Here is a 23774-nt window from a genome sequence, read left to right on the forward strand (position 1 = left end):
AGGTCCCTTCCTCCTCCCTTAAATATTCAGGAACGGCAGGGTTCCATCAACACACAGAGCCTGAGTGTGGGTGGAGACACTGGCTCTTATTCCCAAGTCCTGCTTATCAAGACTCAATGCCTAAAAATGCTGATGTTGTGTATGAAAAGCACAGCGTGTCTGTTCAACTCCTGCTACAAACCATCCCAGCAAAGGGAGCTCTCCAAATGAACTGATAGTAAATCCTGTTGCAAGTCACCAAAGTATCAAAGAAAACCATGCAGAAACTATGTCTCCATAGAGTGTCCACTGGAAAAACAAGGGATACAGTTCCGGCTTAGAAAGGTCATCAAGTGACATGCAGGAAACAAAACAAAAGAAACAATGAGAAATCACTCCTTCCCATTTTACATGTATTTGTTCAGGATGTTCACTGCTCTCTATTCGTAATATCTAGGAAATGGAAACAACCCAAATGTCCTTCAACTGACAAAGGAAGAATGAGAATGTGGTATGCGTACACATGGAATACTATTCAGTTGTGAAGGAGAATGAAATCTGTGAGTAAATGGATGGAGCTAGAAAAGATCGTATTGAGTCTGGTAACTCAAGAAGATATGGCACATTCTCCCTGACATGTGACTTCTAACTCCAAATCTTCAGACGTGAATATGCAACATGGAGTAACCACAGAAACCAGGAAAGTCCAAATGGATGATGGTGGTAGGGTGGGGTGGGGCACCAGAGAGGGGGATGGCAGGATACAAGTGATTTGAAGGGAGAAATGGAGAAAATAAGGAGGCTATAATTATAGAGGGACTTATGATTATACTTTTAAGCAGGACACCCTTTTGCATTAAGTACCACAACAGGCACCTATGATGAATCCAGGGAACAGCTGATGAACAGGGTCAGTCCCCACTAAGAGTGTCCACCTATGGCTAGTAGTCAAAGGTAAGTCACAAACGTATGTGAATCCTGTAACTAGATTCTAACTATGTATTAAGTACTTCTGATTTTTGAGAAGTCATTATCTCAGACCTCTTGGGAATATTATAGAATCTTTGTGACCAGGCATGTTTAAAACAAAAACATCTAGATTAAGGTCAGAATAATACAGTCAGAGCATAAGGTCCAGTCTAATTCTCAGAGGTAATTCTTTACACAAGGATTCATCTTCAGTGAGGAGGCTAAAGATCTGGACGTAAGGACAGGACAAAGACAGTCTTTTTAAATTCCCGTGTTATTACCATGTTATAAAAGACAAAACAAATTAGTCATTAGAGTAGAGATATCCACTCTGATTTAATACCAAATACCTGCTTTGCACATAGCTCCTGTTAACCCTTAAAACATTCTTAATACTACTGGCCCATTTTTTAAAAAGAGAAAACAATGTAAGAAGCTAGGTGGATGGCCAGCAGTGTAAGACTGGCCAAGGGCAAAAGGGCTAGCATTCGGTGACAATCTCTTTTCTAGGAGATATAGCTGGACATATCTCATGGACTACCATGAAGATTCAATGAAATAAAAATAAGGTTTGGACTGGATATGGCTCTATGGTAAGCATTTATGTGGTCTGTGCATACCTCTGGATCTGATCCTCATACTGAAAACATTTTTAAGTCTGTAAAACACTTAAGAGATGCATACCTGACACACTGCAAGCATTTAAATGATGGCACATGATCCAGTAGTATTAATCTAACATCATGTTTTCAACATGTGGGGTCTCTGAAAAGGAATCTCTTTGCCTCCAAAATTCTGCTTAATCAGAAGCAAAAACCAGAGGAGTAAAAAGATCAGGAAAGAGGTTGAAAATGGACCAGAAGGAAAGCAAGAGCAGCCTGTGTGGGTTCATCCAAAGGAGACCTGTGGCCCATTTACAAGCACGTACATTAAGGATTGTGCAATTCTCATGAAAGGAAAGAGTCACAAGACCGACCCATGTGAAAAGTGTGCGCCAGTCCAAGAAGTCTTGACGGCAGCACAGCCGGAGAGTGGTAGTCATACAGAAATCGTCATGAGCTACTGAATGGAAGGATGATAAAACCGAAATGACCATCTCTAATTGGCACTACTAATATCACTTGCAATTTCTACATCTTTAATTTACAAATACTCTCCAAAAAATAATATGTACTATATGTGTCATCAGAAAAAAATGCTTAGATGAACTTTTTTTTTTTTTTTTTAACAACTAAGCCATGTGAAGAGCAAAAAGCAACACAAGCCCTGGGGAAGGCAGAAGAGGTAGGCTGTTACTTTGCTGTTGGTGGCTCTATGAACTGTGGCACTTGCAGCTCCAGGGAGACGTCAGCCTTCCATCTAATCCAGGACTTAACTATATATGTCCAAAGTGTGTCACTCCTGGAATTTCTAAATACAGTACTCACACCCAATCTCCTGACTTATCCCAAATAGGTTTCTAGGTTCTCTGGGTGGCATTATAAATACTTAATTATATCTGGAGCTGTTCAACTAACCTAAATATTGCTCTCATTCCTCGTCCCCATTTTTATTCCTTGAAACATAACTAGTGGCCTCCTTGATTCAGAATGACTCTCACAGCACTGCTCCAGCCTGATGATAAAAACGGGAACCGTGAAGCTTGTCTAAGGTCCCCCTGGAGAAAGAAAAATAAGAACCTAGATGCTTTGGTCATAGCAGCCAATCAGGGACAGGGAGCAGGACATTCTGTACCCACCCTGGTTCTGAGAGGTCCATTCACCTCTGGAACATAACACAGGAACTTGAACAGGAAAGGGGCCCTACATGGTGTTGTTTACAGTCGTGAAGACTGCCGGCAGAGTCTTCTGGGTTCGACAGTCTTTTCCCTACAATTGTTACTCCAGAATCTGCCGGGGTCACTCCCTTTTAAAGAGGGCTTTGTCTTCCTCTTCATCATTAGGATATCAGGGGCTTATATCTTTGGCCTTTTAGCAAGACATTCTGTGTGGCAGTCATAGTGAAAAAAAGTGGGGTGTGGGGAAGGGACACAGAGAAGGGTGACCATAAGGGCAAGAGGGCAGCAGGCATTCTCTAGTCCTCGGGCGGGAAAATCTCTAGGGAGAAAAGAGAGCTTGCACGCTAAAATGTACACATCCTCCCAAGCATCCCATATCGGTGAATTGAGCCATTTGTTTATCTGGCTTCCAAAATATTTAAAGCTGATGACCTCCAAATATGACTCTCCAAATCAGAATACCAGAGAATACTACTCTCTGCTACAAATACAAAAGTTCCTCAAGATGGGGGTATAGCTCATTTGCCTACAATTCACAACCCCTTGGGTTCATTTCCTGGTACCAGTAGTAAGCAAAAACTAAAAACTTTGAAAGTTCCTTTCTTGATTCCCACATGATGCTAGCTAGCCTAGATCTTGAATGCTTCCTTCCCACTCTCGGCCAGGAAGTTACTCAATAAAGCAGACTCATCACCCAGGCAGAAACAGGATAAAAAGGGAGGCTAGGCAAAGGGCTCCAGGTATCTCAGGGTCAAGTGTGAGTGAGAGTCGCAGAACCAGTGAATCGTCTGGAGTGGGAAGATGTAACAGTGCCAGGTCTCTCCACCCAGGCAAAGATATCACAGCACTCCCAGTAGCTGCACAAAGCTAAAAGTCCCAAGGAAGAGCATGCCTATGACTGGGGAAGTGGGAAAGACAGGAAGGGATATGTAAGCACTGTAGACATGACAAGGATATTCTCCCAAATAACTGTAGAAACATACAAAATCTGTAACAGTAGGATCATATGCTATAAGTGAAAGGATCCTGTGGTACGTGAATTACAGCATAATAAAGCCACTCTCTAAGTCCTAAAGAAGAGCTCCCAAGGCCTCTGCTCACCACTGCCTCCCACCTCGCTGCCCCCCACACTAGGAACTCGGCATCAGTCTGACTGAGACGGCACATACAGAGATGACTCATCCTTCTCTAACTGACATTTGCTGAGTTTCTCATGTAAAATAACCATTAGAAAAAAAAAAAAAACTAACATTGTTTTTCTTAAAGAGATGCAGCTTTGGGGTTATGGAAGAAGCCCCAACATTAGAACAGAGACATGTAAGAACTAAGTCTGCTTATGAACTCTCTGCCCACTGTCACCTTCCTGCATGAACTGAAGCTGCCTCAAGCACAAACCCCTAGCTAAGCCTTGTGTTGCTGTGATGGCATGAAAGGACGCTGCCCAAACGAGGTGGGGGAGTGCAGGAAGAAGCCAAAGTCATCGCCCAAAAGACACTGAGGCCAAAAGCGATCAGTTCCTCTCCAGTTTCCCCTACCCCGGAGCAGAGCAGCATCCCTGCTGGGGAACTTATTACACGTGTGCTGGCTTCATAAAAAGGAAAAGGGATTCCTTTCCAAAGAGAACCATGTTGCTGTTCTAACGAGACTAGCCACACGGTAACTTGCTGACCTTGCACACCACTCAGGCAGCTTTGGTCAGAGAGCCAGCAGACAGCCTCATGGCCTGGTTGGCAGATGCAAATCCTGGGCAAACAGCTGGGAGCTGAGACCTGAGGATGCCAAGGGAGCATCCCCAGGGCCTGCCTGGCCTCCAGCTCACACAAAGCCATACTGTCCACAGTAGGATTCAGGCAGCCAGTGAGCTGCTAGATAAGCTGCCCAGGGTAGGGTCTGTCCCAGGTATCTTTTGTGAGATTCAGACACCAAAGCAGGAAGGCCCTGTCACTGGGAGAACAGCATGCAGATAGATTCTCCTAAGCAGACAGCAGAGCAAAAAGCAGCATTGATGTCCTCACAGCGACATCTTGGGATTTCACACGCAGCAGTTGTTGTCTTCTCCACCCAGCCCTGCAGAGATCAGAACAGAGACAGGCACCCAAGGAGGAAGGAGCTTTTGCCAGAAATGAGTGGCCTGGGGGTGCTGCAGTGGCAGGAGGGGCAATCAGCTTTCACTGCTTTGGGGATATCTCATGCTCCAATCAACAGACAGTCTCTCCTCGGATATCTAGCCTCTGCAGCAGCTCAGCCAGCTTGCTGTGCTTCCGGGATGTTTTTAAAGGGGAAAAATAAGTGGAACATAATTACAGGTTCTGACCCCAACAGCCTTTAACCCTGAGTAGATGAACCAGGACTCACACTGAGGGAGGAAAACTGACTGCCCTATGATTGCTGAGGAATATAAAGTTTCCTTTCTGATGCTCTCCACTCCCACACCATTCCCAATGCTTAGAGGGTCCCAGCAGGCTCCCAGGGAGAGCTTAAGGAACAACTGGATGCCAGGCATGAAGCCCCACTGGCCAAGATGACAAGTTTCCTGAAACATGTACAGTTTTGGAACACTCCATCATCCTCTGACCTGCATTAGTGCTGCCTGACACCCTGAAGATACCTGAGCTGTCCCAAGGGACGGCTGGGCAGTTTAGCAGGGCACATTAAAGAGAAAGGATGCTTTGAGGACAAAGTTTACGCAGAATCTCTTCTGGCCTATTTTGTCTTCCTGTGTGGTCTGACACACCCATACACATACATGCGCACACATACACACCCCACACACATTTAAATCACTAGGGAGAAAGAAGAGTAAGCTATGAGCCACACAGATTTGCAGGCCTACCCTGAGCTCAGAAATCAGAATCTCCTTGAGTTGAAAGCCTAAGAATTTACAGTCTGAGAACATCTTACAGACAGCGTTCTCTCTTTTAAGAATGCATGCAACAGAATAGTCGACTGATTATATCTGCCTAGACAGAGTAATCAGCCCTTAATAATTCTGCAGCATTAAGGTCTGTCAGATGATCCTGGGCCAGAAGGCAGAAGAACAGATGCTCCAACGTTTTAAAGTAGAGCGAGTGTCCAGGTGTTCAGAGGTTTCTATAAATTGGCTAAGTTTTAGAAACTACGATTTGTGCTTCCCACAATTATAGTCAACTCAGTCATTCTGGATTTCTGATGGGGTTGAAAACATATAGCTATTGACCTTAAGAGAAAAGATTTGAGTGGATGGTCAGCTGACATTCATCCTAAAGCCAGGTTCAGAACTAAAAAGTTTTAGTTAGAATAGATGACAGAGGAGCTGGTTAGTCAACAAAAGGATGAACTGGGTATTAGAACTATCCTGTACCTCACTGGTACAAATTGGCTTAATTATGCTCTAATTGTATTTTGAGAGAAAAGTTTCATTTTAACAGGAAGGGTGATGTGTAGGAGGAGCTAAGGTAGGAGGAGTACTGAGAGGAAGAAAAGGAGTAAGAAGAGGAGAAGAAGAAGGAGAGGAGAAGCTAGGTGATGAAAGAGAGAAAGAGGGGGGAGACAGGGAGGCAGATATTCATGTATCTCCACCAGTCAAAGATAGTTGTTATATCTAGGTTGATCAGTGGGTTACACCTCTGATTGAACAATTCCAAACTTATAAAGCCTATGATTAACATTATTTTAAAAAAATGTATAAATGCAAAAAGGAAAAGGGGGCATGGGATAGGGGTTTCCTAAGAGGGGTGGGGGGGAATGGGGCTAGGGGATGCCATCTGAAGTGTAAATAAAATATCTAATAAAAAAAAAAAGAATGCATGCAACAGGCTAGGCATGGTGGTTCACACCTTTAATCCCAGTACTTGGGAAGTAGAGGCAGGAACATCACTATGAGCTTGAGACCACCCTGGTCTCCATAGTAAGTTCTAAGACAGTCAGAGCTACATAGGAAGACCGTGTCTAAAACAAAACAACAGTAGCAGCAACGGCAGTAGCAGCAACAACAAAAATGTATGCAGAAAGAAAACCACTAAGGTTGCTCTGGGGAAAATATGGAAGGCACATGATGGCTGCAATCATGGTAAGCTGAATTGGTACAACCAGCACCTTGTAATCAGGACAATCAGGTAATAAAAAAAAATAGTTTCAATTTATATTTCACTTATGCTGTGCTTATGACATTAAGCTCAACATCTCTAATTCTCATCTGTGTTTCACAGTAATATCATTACCACCTGACACTTACTCTGCTTTCCTCAGTTTGTCCTCCAAAGGTCAAATCCAAAGACCCCTGGGAATGTTCTCATCCAAAATGTCCAGGACAAAATCCCTAGTCATTCATTCAGACAAGCTCCAAGCCTCCTCCACCTGCCTGCTATGTGCTGATATGGCTTCAGCCTCCACTCTCGTCTTTTAAAGTCTCTACCATCCATTAGGATCACCTGGGAATTTTTATAATTCCCAGCCTAGACATATTGCATCTAAACCTCTGGGGGCGGGGGTAGGTACTTGCCAGGCTCCACTGGACACCAAAGGCTGAGAACCACTGCACAGGTCACATCATTATGGATTCATTCACTCCAGGGCTTCAAATAGCACCTGGGGAGAGCCAAAGCCCCCACCCCAACTCTCTTCCAGCGGTCCAACCCTGCTCCACCTGCATGTCCCATGAGAACAACTCTACAGAAACAAACATCACCCAACTCCATGTCTTCACCACACACCACAAATCTACAGCGGTGCAATGGAGTCTAGTTGCCACCTAGGACCTAAGAGACACTTTGGAGGTGCCCAGCTCCTCCCTCTCCTGTGCCCTCATCTCTTCCGTTTTCAATCCTAATATAGTTGAATGTGCATTCTCCTTTTTATTTGTATCATCACGTTTCCTCTGAAAAATTCCATAGAACCCTGCATGTCACTCCATAACTCTGAATGTTTAAGTAGTGACCCCCCCACCCCCAAGTCAAGCAGAAGTACACAAGAGTGTACTACTTCCTGTTGCTCTCTGTACTCCTTAGCACAAAGCCACGACCTCCTAGATAAGGGATACCGGTATCCTAGTTTGTGAAACCGATTACTCTCCAACCTGTCTTGCCAGGCACCAAGTACAACAGGTATCTATTCTCTCCAACGCATCTACCTTAGGACAGTGCTAAGCAGACAGTGGATCTTACATTATTGCTGAAACATGCAGCTATTTTAAGTAATACAATGACAACTACTTTTTGATGTAATGATTATGGTTCAATGGTTCTTTTTATAACACAAAGTAGCTAAACACACCAAACCTGTGACTTCTTATTGCTGTGAATTTTCTTTCTAAAATAAATGAAATTTTGAATAGACTCTCTCAAAGTTAATAAAGAATCGTGAAGGTGAGGCAAATTTAGCAGAGGTGACCTACAAATGGCAGATAAGTAACACAGGCCTCTTTGGACTTGATAAGCCTTAACTAGCCTTTCCCAAAGGTCTCTGCTCCCTCTCCCAGAACTCCTCCAAACTGCCAGTATTCACTCCTGGGGCCATGGACTGCCAGTGATCTCCAGCCTCCTTTCTAGATGCTTAACACCCAGAAGAGGGGCAAGTGTCTGGTCCATTCTGACAAGTCCCACCAGTGCGTACTTCTACGCCAGTGGTTCTCAATCTCTCTAACGCTATGACCCTGAAATATAGTTCCCCATGCTATGGTGATCCCCATCCATAAAACTGCTTTTGTTGCTCTTTCAGAAGTTAACTGTAATTTTGCTTTTATAAGCTGTAATGTAAAGATCTGTTTTGTTCCAATGGTCTTAAGCGACCCCTGCACCCTGGAGTGAATTCAACACCCAAAGAGTCATGACCCACAGGTTGAAAAACACTGCTCTAGACCAATAGGAGCTGTTCTAAGTACCTGAGCATAAACCAGAGAGTACATGTGTGGTGGTTTGAATATGCTTGGCCCACGGGATGGCACTATTAAAAAGTGTGGCCTTGTTGGAGGAAGTGTGTCACTGTGGGCATGGGCTTTAAGACCATCGTTCTAGCTGCCTAGAATCCAGTCTTTCCTCACTGTCTTCAGATGAAGATGTAGAACTCTCAGCTCCTCCTGCACCATGCCTGCCTGGACACTGCCATGCTCCTGCCTTCATGATCATAGACTGAACCTCTGAACCTGTAAGCCAGCCCCAATTAAATGTTGTCCTTATAAGGGTTGCCTTGGTCATGGTGTCTGTTCTCAACAGTAAAACCCTAACTAAGATAACATGTGATGTAATCCTGTCCTTCATCAAAAAGACATCTGCAGGAAAAGCCACCATAGGAAGATGGCACACAAAACATCACCATCTTCTGCCTGCCAGGAATCCCAGTACCCACAGGCAAGCTTCCACCATAGATAAGACATGCCTGCTAGCTCACAGTCACTACCTCCAACTACCAAAGCTTTGCAGATCTAGCACCTGCCAACCCTCCTGAATAGAGAACACACTATACCAGATGAAACACAACACCACCACACTAGAACATAAGAGTGGACCTTGTTTTGGGGTGATGCTAAGATAGAGCTGTGTCACATTCTAGGGAATAATTTTCACTATAACTTTTAATCCTAAGAATCCTAAGATGTGTATACATATACTGTGTATATGAATGTATATACATATACTGTTTATATACATCTGTATATGTTGTATAAGCATGTTTATATGCATGTATATATGTATACATATACATGTTTATATACATGCATATGTGTGCAGATATGTTTATATACATATGTATATATGTGCATGTGTTTATATATGTGCATGTGTTTATATACGTATCTCTGTGTATATATACTAAGATAGATATAGACAAAGTCTCAGGTAATCTAAGGGCCAGCTTGGAACAGCCTGGGAGCACATAGGGAGGGACCCATGACTCCATTTGTATATGTAGGGGAGGATGGCCTTGTGGGGCATAGGTGGGAGAGGAGATCCTTGGTCCCATGAAGGCTGAACACCGAGTGTGTGGGGGGGAGGGGGGAATTCAAGGGTGGAAAGGTGGGAGTGGGAGGGGTAGGTGGGGGCACATCCTCATAGAAGCAGGAGGAGCGGGGATAAGATAGGAGGGTCCTGGGTGGTGGGGGGAATGGGGTAAGGGGATAAAATCTGAAATGTAAATATAATATCCAAGAAAAAAAGAATAACTTTGAACTTCTGGTCAATCTAACTCCCAATGTTGTGATCATAGACATACGCCATGATGTTCAGTTTTATACATAACTAAGGCTCAAACTTAGGTTTTCATACATGTTAGGCAAGCACTGTACCAACTAAGTTATGCCACAAGCCCAAAGATTGAAAATAATTTAATTTTTTAATAGGGAGACTTCATCCATGCTCAAGTACAGAACATGAAAATAAACCACAATTAGGTGTATAACAATACACATGGAATCATTCGAAATGCATAAATGTATATGTGTACCAATGAATACACGCATATATTTGCTGACACATTCATATATTTCACTTAAAAAATAACCAAGATACTGGTGAAATGTTTCTTTCTGTAGAACTTGGGGTCAAGACACAGGAAATGGAGGAATACTCACAGTCCTTTTTGATTTTTGATTTGTGTGCCATTTGCAGATATTAACTATTTAATGACAAAGAAACAGACATGAACAAAAGTAAATATGCCACTTTAATTACACAGCTAATGCACAAGCTAACAACCAGATAAACAGTCAGAACTGTTACAGTGCTGGTCCTGTCTGCTCAACAGTGACCTTGGCACAGAAACAGCCAAAGTTCAACTTGACTGCCTGGAAATCTTGCTGAAGCCACTCGAGATATGCCAGTTCATATTTTCAAAGTGTTCCAATGAGCCTGCAGTAAATGCAAACGTTAATATGATAAGGAGATCAAATGAGCTTTGAGACCTACCTGTTGTATCTTTACAAACCATGGAAAACAGAGTTTATTTTGGCTTTTCCTGTGCGGCAGCAGCAGGAGTCAAAGCACAGCTACTGACTTGGCCCTGAGAAGCTGGCTAGCTAGTAAGTGTTGATCCAGAATTCTCAAGCCCCAAACCTTTGTCCATCTGGCAAAGAAAACACACACCCATGCACATGAACACCCAACCTGACCCCAGGAATCTCCTCTTTCTAAATATAGCAGGCAACTGCCCAGCTTCCAAATGCACCCTCAGAAGCATTCTGCGCCTTCCAACCAAGGTGAAATGAGCCAGACGTAAACACGCTGTGACAGCTTCTGGCCCCTCTGCCAAGCTCCTTCCTTACGATTTCCTCTCTTCCTCTACGCTGGGTTTCTACAAAATGTGGAAACCCCAGTGACACTAATTTATAAAAATCCCTCTAGCTACTTATGCTGTTTGCTCTCATCCTAACAAACATGCTCTTCCTGCCAGGCCCCACAGTTTGAGTTTGGAAGAGTCTCTTCAATATGGGCAAAGTATGGTTCATTGCCCATTGTACTTGAGGAATCTGCAGCTCAGAAAAGATATCAGACAGGTCCAAGACTAGTAAAGAAGCCTGCATTTCTTGCCCTACCATAACACACACTGGGGGGAGGGGCTCTTCGTTCTTTCAGAATCAATATCTGCACCTCAAAAGGCAGTCTATTCAGAATTCTTCCTATTAAACTAAAAAGTCAAGCTTCAGAAACAGAATCTAGCACACACTCACAAGCACCAAACCAATTAGTTACAAGGAAGTAAAAGACCTAAATAGCGGCTGTTGCAAAACTGTAGGAAATGGAGTCTGAGATAGACTCAAGATATTTCAAATGTTGGGACCCACACACAAAGGCAGACACGGGACTGATCGCTGCAGCCCTTTCTCTAACTGAAAAACAGGTGATCCAACAATCCAACCCTCTGAGGTAATCAAAAGGAATGCAGGGTATACATGGACTGACCTAGAAAAAGTACCATAGGAGAGTCATGGGGAAAGTAAAGCAAAAATTTATATAGTTAACATCCCATTTGTCAAAACATAATGCAGAGAAAGTGGATAAGGAAACGAGCATCCCAAAGTGAAGAAGGAGAGGATCCCAGGCTGTGGGGTAACTGGGAGGTAGCGCACCTAGTCCATCGTGTGGAACACCGAGTTTGAGCTCCAGAACTGAGACCAATGAGAAAGAAAAAGAGAAGGAGGAAGGACAAAGAGAAGGATGTGGGGAGAGGAAAGGGGAGAGAGGGAGGGAGAGAGGGAAGGAGGGAAGGAGGGAGAGAAAAAAGAGAGGGGAAGGGGGAGGAAGAGAGAGTGAGAAAGCTCTCTATATATTTCTCTGTTATGAGTCCTTACTTGTGAATTATGTATGTCAGCATCATTCCAATTTGCCTTTGAACTAGGTCATCCATACATACTGTTAATTGTCTCTGCAAACCTAATCTTCCTCAAATTCTCTATATTTCAGAAAACAGTAGCAGCATTCACATAATAGCTCAGGTCAAACACATCTTGAATCACTCCTGATTTCTCTCATTTCTCTGATAGTCCACATTCAATTAAACATCAAGTTATGCCAGCTCTACTTATAAAGCACCCACCTTCTGATGGACCAAGGTGCCAGAACTCCCAACAGCCTCCTAATTGGCTCCTTGTTCCATCTGGCCCCACTATCTTGTCCTGCCTAACCCTGCTGGCCTTGAACTCCCTAGCTAAAAATGATTTTGAACTTCTTATCCTCCTGCCCACCTCTGCCTTTAAAGTGGTTAGATTAAAGGCATGCACCACCATACCAGATCCCCATGATCTTTTGAAAGTACAAACTGGATTATATAGCAACATCCCATGGCCACCCATCACACAGAATGAGACAGACCAAAGTCCTTTCAAGCGCTCAAGAGTCCTATGACCTAGGTTCTAGACTCCAGGTTCATTTTCCACCACTGTGCTCCAGTCTCACACATGCATCTTCCCCTTGGCTTCTGCACCTGTAACTTCACCACAAAGTCTATATCATAGTCCAGGGCTTTAATGTACATGGCAAGAACAAAGTATAAGCTCTTAGTTTGTGCATAAAAGTTTTCTTTACTAGCAAAAAGTCTATTAGTTGAAATATACTGAGTTGTAATTTTTGATATTAAAAGCAAAACCAGTCACTGAAGTAAATCTAAAATAACCACTTTGACTATTAGGTATATATATATATATATATATATATATATATATATATATATATATCTCCCTCCTAGGCTGATTTTTAGATATGCCAGGGCCTAGACAAGATAATCCAATCACCTTCAGAAGTTGTTTTCTCCTAATAACCTCCAAACTTTGTCAGTGCAGGAGGTTTTGGTCATTGTCTAAAGACTAGAATGCCTGCCTGTGAGATCTACTATGAGAGACATTGATGGGCTTATTTGGGACAGCTGAACCACTGTCCCCCTAAAACCAATCTCTTTAGGTCCTGAAATACTTATCAGACTATGCACATGGTAGCAAAGAAAACCCAAAAGAAACAAATGGACAAAATGAACTAAGTACTGTTCACTTCATCATCAAAAGTTTTATGGGACAAAGCAGAGGCTAGTGTGTATGTGAATACACATCTCAGCAAATAAGGTGAACCAGTAGCCAATACACGCAGGGCAGATGCTCAACACTATTTAGTCAGTGAGATTAGAACAAGAGGAGATACAGGACCCCAGTAATTTGCTACAATCAAAAAGACATACTAAGTGTTGGTGAGGCTCATACAACTGTGGCTGTGTAATACCGTGCTTCTGCTGTGGAAAACACTTTGTCGAGCTTTTAAAAGGTGAACCTAAGTTTCCTTGAAGCCTGAGTTTAAATCAAAATTTTACTTAAGTTTTCCATATAGTTCAGCAATTCTACTCCTAGGTAAGTCACGAAATTGGAAGTGAAAACATACTCATATAAAGGCAGGCACATCAACACTCTTAGCAGCATCATTCAAAAAAATCACTAACAGCTGAAAGTCAACTCGTAGTTTACAGAACAGAACACTCCCCAGCAGTAAAAAAGGAACAAACTACTAATAAAAGGTAAAGCACAGGTGAGCCTAAATCAACACGCTCTGTGAAAGAGCCTGGATATAAAAGACCACATAATATCTGACTCTTCTCAGCTCCAGGTCTCAGAAATGACAACTCTGGAGACAGGGAAGGAGATTAGCAGCTGTGTGAGGTGAGGCTTCAGAGTGGAGGGGACTTGTAAGCAGACATGAGGAAGCTTTCGGGGTGACAACAATTTTCATCAACTGGACTCCCAGTAATCGTTCCACAGGCCCACTTAAAACAGCTGAATTCTATGTCAGCTAAATTATTAACAGTGGAGAAAAAAAAAAAACCTACTCCCCCAAAGCACACTGACCTGAAACAAATGGCTACTCTAAAAGGAAACATGAGGGAATGTTCTTGGGAGACACTTGATAAATTGATATGTCAAATGCAAGTGTTCATGGTCATTCTGTAGGGAAAGAAAAAAAAAAAAAGAATAGAAATCATTTCCATGATTTTGCAGGAGAAAGAATAGTGCTTCGTTGTAGTAGTTGCAAGTAATTAAAATTTAACAATAAGACACTCAGCCATAAAACAAATCAGACTCTACTATCTGACATAACATAAGTGGACCCTGAAAATATCATGCTACATAAAATAATCCACACACCAATGATAACTTTTGTTTGATACTAGAGATGCCTAGAACAATCAAATAAAAAGTATCATCAGAGTCTAAGGTGGGACAGGAGTGAGGAGCCATTATTTTATGGGTATAATTTAAGTTTGGAATGCCAGAAAAGCTCTGAAACTGGAGAGCACAGTCGGTTACATAACACTGTGAATGTGCTCAACGCCAGTGAAGTGTATGAAATTATTTAAAAGCTGCTAAAGTAGTAAATTTTGTGCCGTGTATATTTTACCATAATTTTTAAAGCTTGTTTTGGAAAATGAGCAAAAAAAAAAAATTTGAACAGACATTCCACCACAGAGGATACACAAATGATAAATAAGCATGTGAAAAATATTCAATAGCATATGTCATCAGAAAATTGAAAGGGAGAGTTGGGGTGGGGGTGAATGTGAATTCTGCCACCTATTAGATGGTCAAAATGCAAACACTGACACCATCACATACAGAGCAACAGGATCTCCCCCGCCCCTTCTCTCTCTCTGCTGGAGGGAATGCAAAATGACACAGCCACCTTGGAAAATAGTTTAGTTATTTCTTACAAAACAATACATGCTCTTACCATATGATCCAACAATCATATTCCTGGTCTTTACCAGAACAGAAATGAACAGAAACCTCTTGTCTATGCACAAAACAATTGTCAGCTTCACTCATAATTGTCCAGACTTGAAAGCAATCAAGATGTCCTTCCACAGGTCAAACCTGTTTTGGTACTCAGCAATAAGACCCAATAGTAGACATGGAGAAACCGTAAATGCACACTGCTAAGTGACACAAGGCAATGGGAAAGGCTACAGACTGGTTCTAGCTACCTGACAGAGTGAAAGAGGGCAAACAGGAAGACAATGAAAACCATCCGCAGTAGGCAGGAGGTGAAGAAAAGGGCATGTGATAGACCATAAATTAGGGCTTTTAAGACAGTGGAACCATAATGACAGTACAATAGGTACAAGGCACTGTCCACCAAGAAACGCACATTAATAACAGTCTACCAGGGTATGGCGTGTGTGCTCTCATGTGCAATGCCTTAGCTTCAACCTGTAGTGCCAATAAGACAAAATAAAATCAATATTAGTTAATTAGCAGTAACAGATGTATCAGGATTTTGAAAGACCTGAAAGAGGAGGAGGAAGAAGAGGAGGAAAAAGAAGGAAGAGGAGGAGGAAGAAGATGAGGAGGAAGAGGAGGAGGAGGAAGAGGAGGAGGAGGAGGAGAAGAAGAAGAGGAGGAAGAGGAAGAGGGGGGAAAAGGAAGAGGGGGAAGAGGAGGAGGAGGTGGAGGAGGAGGTAGAGGAGAAGGAGGAGGAAGAGGAGGAGGAGGGAGAGGGGGAGGAGGAAGAGGAGGAGGAGGAGGAGGAAGAGGGGGAGGAGGAGGAGAAGAAGAAGAGGAAGAAGAAGAGGAGGAAGAGGAAGAGGGGGAAAAGGAAGAGGGGGAAGAGGAGGAGGAGGTGGAGAAAGAGGTGGAGGAGGAGGTAGAGGAGGAGGAGGAAGAAGAGGAGGAGGAAGAGGAGGGGAGGAGGAACCAGAAGTAACAAACACTCTAAGCTATAATGGCAACCTTATCTATATTCTACTCAAATGTTCTGTCAACCTCAAGACAATCTAAAGAGCAAAGTCTAGCCCTTATTTAACAATAAGATGGTTCTAAGCCACAGGGAGTGGGTTGAAGATTAGAGATCAGATGCAATTTATTCAACGAAACTTTGACTAGAGAAACATGCAGAGATGCAGAGATGTTTTTAGGGCCAGAGTTATATAAAAACAAAAAAAAAATCTTGTTTGGATTTAATTAGCTGATGTTTATATTTGTATGAGTAATACTCCAAATGTCAGCATTGCAAATTACTAGCACTTACAAATAATTAGGAAAGTCATTTTTTCCCCTTTTCTTCACAAAAGAATTGGGAACAACTTTTTGCTACCTGGCTCCATATTTACTTGTTCCATCAAGGTTTTTCTTGAGTAACATAATTACTGCTAAACATGTCAAACCGGCATTGAACATCACCTGAGAGTTTACAACATTCAAGAACAGTTTCTTCTTGGGGCCAAAGGAGAGGGTTCAGCAGATAAGAACTCTTGCTACACAATCATGAGGACCTGATTTAGATCCCCAGCACCCACATAAAAAGCGGGGCCACACTTGAACCTATAACCTCTGTACAGCACAAAGACAGAAGGATCTGAGATCAGTCAGCAAGCCTACCCAAAACTGTGAGCTCTGAGTTCAGTGAAAGACCCTGAATAAGTCAGAATTGATAGAATGTGGATCACATGCACAACTGCTCACACATGTGCACATCCCACGTGCACACACACCACACATGCACACACACACAAAGCTCCTTGTCACTGTGGAGAAAACTGTATTAAATGCTAAAGAAGTATAAAGATGAACAGGTTTTAAAATACACACATTTGGTAATTATTTTACTATTGTTTTAATGAATAAAGACAAATTGTGTTCACTTTAAAAATTCAGACCAAGAACAGATTTTTGGCCTCCTTATTCAAAGCTCTATTACTCAATTAAATATGAATCACTGAGAATCACTTGGTAGTTCCCAAAAAGAAAGTGATCCTTTACAAAGTCAAGACAGGAAAAAAAAAAAAAAAAAAAAAAAAAAAAAACCCACCCTCCTAATCTACCATTCTAGCCTTCAAGGCTCTTCCAGTCTATACGGGCAAGAAAATCTGAGTACAATACAGAGTATTAGCTAGCCTTGGCTACTCTTGGCTGAATCTATAAAGCACTGGTCACTTCTCAATTGACTTGGCACCTGCTGCGCATGTCTTCTTCTAAAAGACGGGCTCTATGAAAAGTCTGCATCTTCACTACCAGCATTTTTCTTGAAAAAACAAAGGGTAATGTTCAGAAAAAGAGCAGAAGATCACTGCCAGGTTCAAAACTTGATTACACAATTTCCTATCCCTGTGAATTTTGACAAGTTATCCCAGAAATGCAGAAACAGGACAATGCAGCTGGCTCACCCTATCTACAGATCTGGATCCTATGTTTCCACCAACTAGTATGGAAAATATTTGCCGGGGGTGAGGGGAACTGTATCTGTGCTCAACACGTGCAAACATTTTTCTGTCATTACTGAATAAACAATGCAGTATGTAACAATTATGTCCCTAGCACTTGCATTATGGTATGCGCTAGCAGCAATTTAGAGCTGCCTAAAGTATTCAGGAGGATATGTGTAAGTGACTTGTCAACAATAAAAGAGAGACTTGAGCATCTGAGGATTTGGGTAGCCAAGATGGATCTTTGAACAAACTCCCCTGTAGATAGGGAGGGACAACTACATTCATCTTGCAGAATGGTAACATGGCAAAATATGTGGCCCTTGACATAGGAACTGGCACTTAGTAAATGCTCAAGAAAATGTGCTTGCTTTCTTACTGTGCTATTTAGTTGTCTAAAATGACCCTGACAATATGATGGAAGAGAAAGAACAGGACCTCAACATCAGAACCATCTGAGAATTCAATGGAAAAGGCACACTGTCCTCAAAAGATCTCATAAAAAGTACAGTATCAGCTAATATAACATAAAAGCATTCATTTCATTTAATAAAAATGTTAACACCCCAAAGAAGAACAGCCTGTAATAGGGCCTCATTTACTATTACATACCCAACCTAACTTGACTGGAGGGGCTGGATTCTTAGTTTTGTCTTGGTTATTAACTCTGCATCCATCAAACTAGGTAGACTCCATAACCGTCCCATAGATTGAAAACACCAGAACACACTTTCTAGGCCCTTGGAGGTAAATCAATGGACTCTCACCTCTCCTTAAACTCCCACTTTGTAAAGAATGAATGTCTTGTTGACTCAACATCTCCCCATCTAAAATTCAGTCATGAACTATGTGCCTAAAGGTGATTGCTGCCATCTGGATGGCTGCAGTTGTACTTCTAATGTCCACACTAGGCCAATCCATGGAGGCAGAAAACTCGGTAGCCGGCCAGGGCTGCAGAGCTTGGGAAGAAATAACGATGACTGGTGGTGAAAGCAGGTTCTTTTGGAGATGACAAAAACGTTTTACGATGAATGATGATGGTTGCACGATCCATGAATATACTAAACCACTGAATCAGATGCTTTGGATAAATAACCTACAGAAGATACTGTGAATAACAGCTCAGTGGTACCACTATCTTTAAAACCACATTTCTGCCCCACCCATTTAGTCTGTCAGAAAAAGGATTCTCTATTTCAGAAAGCAGAAGTCAAATTCAGAGAGATATTCCCCAGCAACAAATCTAGAAATCGACTGCCAATGCAAGAAAAGACATGGTTCCCCAAAGCCCAAACCCCTCTACCTAACAGCTTTTCATGTCTGTGAAACCACATTCAATTTGACATTGAGTCTACAAAAGAGTCACACAGAAAAGCAGCTGCATTCTTCAAGTGTTATGTAGACAGGGAGGCAGACAGCCTCTTCCTCCAGGAGGGAAACCTCACCTAACAGTAAGTTAATAGGAACAGAAGAGACACTGGGAGGCATGCATACTTCGTCCCTTTCAACCTCTGGCACTTGTTTTGCATAACCACGACTTGATACAAGCACTATTACCAGAATCCTGCAATGTGTCCACCACTGGCTAACACACACAACTGCTGGAGTTCCCGAGAGCTGATCACACATACCTCTGTTCCTTTTCTTTTTCAGGGGCACCAAGTCCTGAGAACCTTGAATGCTGGCATACTGGGGTACTGATGAACATGAACTAAGAGGTGCCAAGAGCCTCCAAGTGGTGGTGGTGGAGGGTTAGATTGGGTTGGGTTGGGTTGTTTTAACATTCACTGTGTCTTTCAACCTCTGAGAGATCTGGGTGACTAGTTCCACTTTACAGAGGAGGAGCTCAGGCTTAGTAAGGTGTCCAAACAATTAATAAGCACTGGGGTCAAGGTCTGAACCCAAGAAACTCCAAAGCTCACTCATCTTCCATTACTTCTACAGAATGAAAGAGAAAACCAGACCTAAACACACAAAATCACCTTGGCTGAAAGAACGACCAGAGATCTGTAAAAGTACTAGTTACAAAACAAAATCAATGCTAAGAGGAATGGGCCCTGGGTGACTGAGTACCACTCAGAAAAGGTCACAACAAATCACCATCTGCAACGACTGGGAACTGACCAGGCTCAACTATACCCCAAATAAGAACTCTCAAATTGGTAAGATTTTCTTTATTCTTAATGTGTGTCCCAACCTATTTTGTTGCTTATGCTCTCTGTCCATACCAAGGATGGAGAAGCCATATAGAGTTTAAGAGGTTTGTTTTTATGAAGTCATTTCATGGAGATTTCGGCATATTCAAGAGAAAAATGCCAAGAGAAGCCATGGTTTATGCTAACCCAGATGACAGTGTTGCTTCAGATTAAGTACAATGTCTTTGGAATTTGCAAAGTTGTATTTAAATACCTTGAACCCACCTCGGGCAGGTTACTAACTCCTTGGCTGCTTGGTGTCATCATTCACAAAGTAGAAGTAATATTAAAATGATATAGCTAAACTCTGCCAACCACTGGAGGCCATTTTAATTGCCTCTGACTCACAGACAAAGGAAATCTAAACCCAGAGATCTGTAAAAGTACTAGTTACAAAACAAAATCAATGCTACCTACATGTCACCATACATAGCTATGTATTGATTTTTAAGCTATAGTGGACAAGCACTGGCTTTTCATTAACAGTTATGATCAAGATGGTCTGATTGAAGAAAACTAGTATATAGGAATTTTTTGTTTGTTTGTTTGTTTGTTTTGTTTTCGAGACAGGGTTTCTTTGTGTAGTCCTGGAACTCACTCTGTAGCCCAGGCTGGCCTTGAACTTGAACTCAGAAACCTGCCTGCCTCTGCCTCCCAAGTGCTGGGATTATACGATACCACTGCCTGGCGTATACAGGAATTAATATGATGTACAAAGCAGTAGGCACTTCACAATAACACAATACCTAAAATGAGAGAAAACACTGAAAACTTATTTTAAGAAGTCATGTCAATCACATGCTCTGTTAAAGCAGTACTTATAAGTAGCAGAGGGGATAATTAGTCATAAAGTATAAAGACAGTGTACTTATCACACTATCAGTCTTTCCAGAGTCTCAGAGCTGACCCATCTGGCTGGTTAACCTTTGAACCCCAATATTGCAATGATTCTTCCTATCTAAAGAATTCATGCTCCTCAAAAAATGGTGAAAGGCAAATTGCCAGTCACCCAACACGCCTTCCTCAGATCCAATGCTCAGATACAAAATGCCAAGTCCAAATTCTAGCAGGCTTGGTCCTGTAGGCTCCATTCTGGACACAAAAGGACCACGCAGATTCCAAAACTCCAGGCCAGTGGATAAAACTGTTTGACTATGGGCTAGATTCCCCAAGCATGTGTTCTTGTTTGCAAAATCAAAAGAGATAGGTGAGATTAACACACAAATAAAGCCATGGCTGCCACAGAGCATTGTGCCTCTGCAACCACAGGGGCAGCCAAATGTCATTGCTACATCCTAGCATCTAGTGCAATGCCCAGGAAATAGCAGGTACTTCATATGTTTGCTGAGTGAAGCAGAGGATCAGTTAAAGCTAGCCTGGGCTCAGCCATGCTGGGCTCAAACATGCCGGTATGATGCATGCCTTTAATCACGGCACTCTTGGGAGGCTGAGGCAGGAAGATCACTGCTCCAGGCAAGTATAAGGAAACCCTGTTTCAAAGAAAAGAGGAGGGGGGAGAAGGAGACAGGAGAAGGCAGAGGGAGAAGGAAAGGGGAAAGGGAGGGGGAACAGAGGGAGGGAAGGAGGGAGGGAGGGAGGGAGGGAGGGAGGGAGGGAGGGAGGGAGGGAGGGAGGGACAGACAGACACCAATCAAGGAAGCCTAAGTGTCAACCAAAATTTCCATACCCAGTTTCTATGTGGGCCCCAAACTTAGCTCAAACTAAAGGTAACTTGTCCCTGAAACAAGGCAGGCCCTGGTCTTTGGCCCTGGAAAGCCTCCTGATGTCTTTCCTGAGCTTTTATTTCACCCACGGAAGACTGGCACTTGCTGCCCTGACATTCCATCCCCTCACTCTTCAGTTTTAAAAGCAACAGGCTTACTAAATGACATCTTGGCACTTAGGTCTTTCTCTAACGAGAATGGAGACGATTGGAACAGCTAGAACCCTACTCTGTTGAAGCAACATTCTTAGCCGAATGATACCATCTATTAGGAAACCCATCACAGACACAGGAAAAGTAAAGAGTCAAAGACAATTCCACTATCTGCCTTCACTTCCTGCGTATCAAAATGAAAAAAAAAAAAAATCGTCTGAACTATTTTTAAATGAACCCAATGAAAAGGTTCCCTTCTTGACCTGCAAGGTGCTCAATCCTATAATGTTCTAATTTGGCCACAAGAAGAAACTCTGGGCTTCCTCTGCAAAAGTTAGGCGGCATACAAATTTTAACGCACACATACACCTTGTACCAAGGAGGGGGGAGGGCAGCAAAAAAAAAAAAAAAAAAAAAAAAAATGGCTTCACAGAAGCTCAGGGAACCTTTTTGAACTTCTTTTCTTCTGAGCAAGGGCTGAGGAGTCCCTTTTAGCCTTCTGAATTTTAAAGGATAGTGAGGGAGAGGAGCAAGAGAGCCGGAGAAGGAGAAAGACGGATGTGTTCGGTCTATTTTTAAACCTTCGCCCACAGTTTAGAGTAAAGGAACACTCTGGCTCTATACTCCCACCCCTGTCACCTTCTGCTAAGCACAAGAATCAAAACCTGCACACGTACACCGCACTGATCTATGTCTAGGGATTCCTGTCAGTGCTCCCAGGAATGCAGCTAACCAATCACCTCAACACAGAGAACCCGGTAGTCTGGACTAGGCTAGAGCTGAGTGCAGGGCTCCTGCAGGGCTCGAAGCAGTCACCACCCTCCTCTTCCCAGGGATGGGCAGCGCCCCCTCTGCTCGCTCCATTCCCAAGGCTGGGCACCGAGGTGAGCAACTCGCCCCTTAAGGACACCAAGCCATGGAAGCGTGGAAATGGGTTTCCCCAACAGGCTGCGGCAGGCTCACGCCAGAAACGCAGGTGTCGCACACACCCACCCAACCCAGAGTACCACCTGGATGGCCACCTCCCGGCTGACCCCGGATGCCGAGGGCTGGGCGACCAGATTCCTCCGAGGCAACTAACTCACTCCTTTTACATATCCTCGCCTCGCACGGGCATAGACACCTTCACTCTGCGCCCAGGGAGGGATGAAAACCGGTAGCGCGCGGGCGACCCGGAGCCGAGCCGAGCGCCACCGCCGGGTGCCCTCCTGCGCTGCTCCGGACACTCACTCTTGAGCGCGCTGATGAGCGACTTCCCGTCCTTGATGAGCTCCTTGATGAATTTGTTGGTCTTGTCCAGCTCCGCTTCGTGTGACTTGAGCGTCTCTCGGAAGTGAGGGCTGTCGAGGCAGCAGTCGCTGAACTCGAGCGCCGGGAGCCCCATTCTGCCCGTGGAGCCGGGCTGAAGGGACGCGCCTCGCACGCTGGTCGGCGGACACCCGCGACGACGGCCGATCCACAGGTGTGGGTGGCGCCGGCTACCCCGCGCGCGGGGTCAGCGGGAGCAAGAGACTCAGGACCGCAACCGGGACCCGGACGGACGGCGGTTGTCCTGCAGAGAGCCTCCGAACTGCACACCGGCAGAAGGCGAGGCGGCGGACCCTTGAGGGCTCCTAGAAGCGAACGAGCCCGGCCACCGCCTCCCCGCCTCCTCTGCGGGCTTGCTCCTCAGCAGCCTTGAGCAGCCTCGAGCAGTCTCGAGCGCCCTCTCACAGAAGCCTCAGCCGCCCCGCCGGCGTCCGGGCCGCCCGAACCTGCTAGCGATGACCTAATCTACTGCAGTGCCAATCAGTGAGCTTGCCTCAGCCCGACCCCCGGGGCCGCCAGGGAACGCCTTGCCCTTCCGCGGTTCTAATCCAATCAGATCTTTCTGGAGGCGGAGCCTAGAAAGAGAGGCGGAGCCCATACCACCACTGGGTCTGCAGAGCAAGCCCCGCCCCCTCCTGCTCAGCGACGGTTGCAGAGCTAGAAGAACCCGGAGCTGCATTCTGTAGTGGGTTCGCCCCCGCCACCCTGAACCTAGCCCGCCCCGTGTAGCTCTAATTCGAGCCAGAAATGAAACGTCTGCTGATACAGGGAACCGAAGAACCTAGGTGTGCGGAGCACTAAAAATCCAGAATGAGAACTGCCATTCTCCGCTGCCCAATGGACGCTCCTGAGCATTCAAGCTTGCACTCAAAATACAGCCCCTTGCCCAGGAGAACTCTGAGCGCTCGGAACTCGCAGTCCCCGCTTCCAGTCAAGCAGAACGTATTTGCTTCTTTTAAATCACCAATTCCCTTTCCCTACAGTCCTCTCGCCCCCTACTGTCCGTCCCACTAGTGGCCACTCCTGC

General features: G+C 44.0%; 1 protein-coding gene across 4 annotated transcripts in view; it reads right to left on the minus strand.

Annotated features, from left to right (window-relative positions):
• Arhgap26 (Rho GTPase activating protein 26) overlaps window positions 1-23215 on the minus strand; it is a 387815-nt gene extending 364600 nt beyond the window's left edge. For 2 of the 4 annotated variants that reach the window (XM_076912737.1, XM_076912736.1), the window contains exon 1: window positions 22670-23214. In XM_076912737.1, coding sequence (XP_076768852.1) covers window positions 22670-22823 — 154 coding nt within the window. In that variant the 5' untranslated portion in view covers window positions 22824-23214. Of the gene's footprint in view, window positions 1-22669 lie in introns of all 4 variants that reach the window. The other 2 variants (XM_034518108.2, XM_034518107.2) reach the window with 2 other exon arrangements.
• Between the last annotated feature and the right edge of the window lie 559 nt (window positions 23216-23774).

Source organism: Arvicanthis niloticus, chromosome 14 (assembly GCF_011762505.2).
Source record: "Arvicanthis niloticus isolate mArvNil1 chromosome 14, mArvNil1.pat.X, whole genome shotgun sequence".
Taxonomy (NCBI): Eukaryota; Metazoa; Chordata; class Mammalia; order Rodentia; family Muridae; genus Arvicanthis; species Arvicanthis niloticus.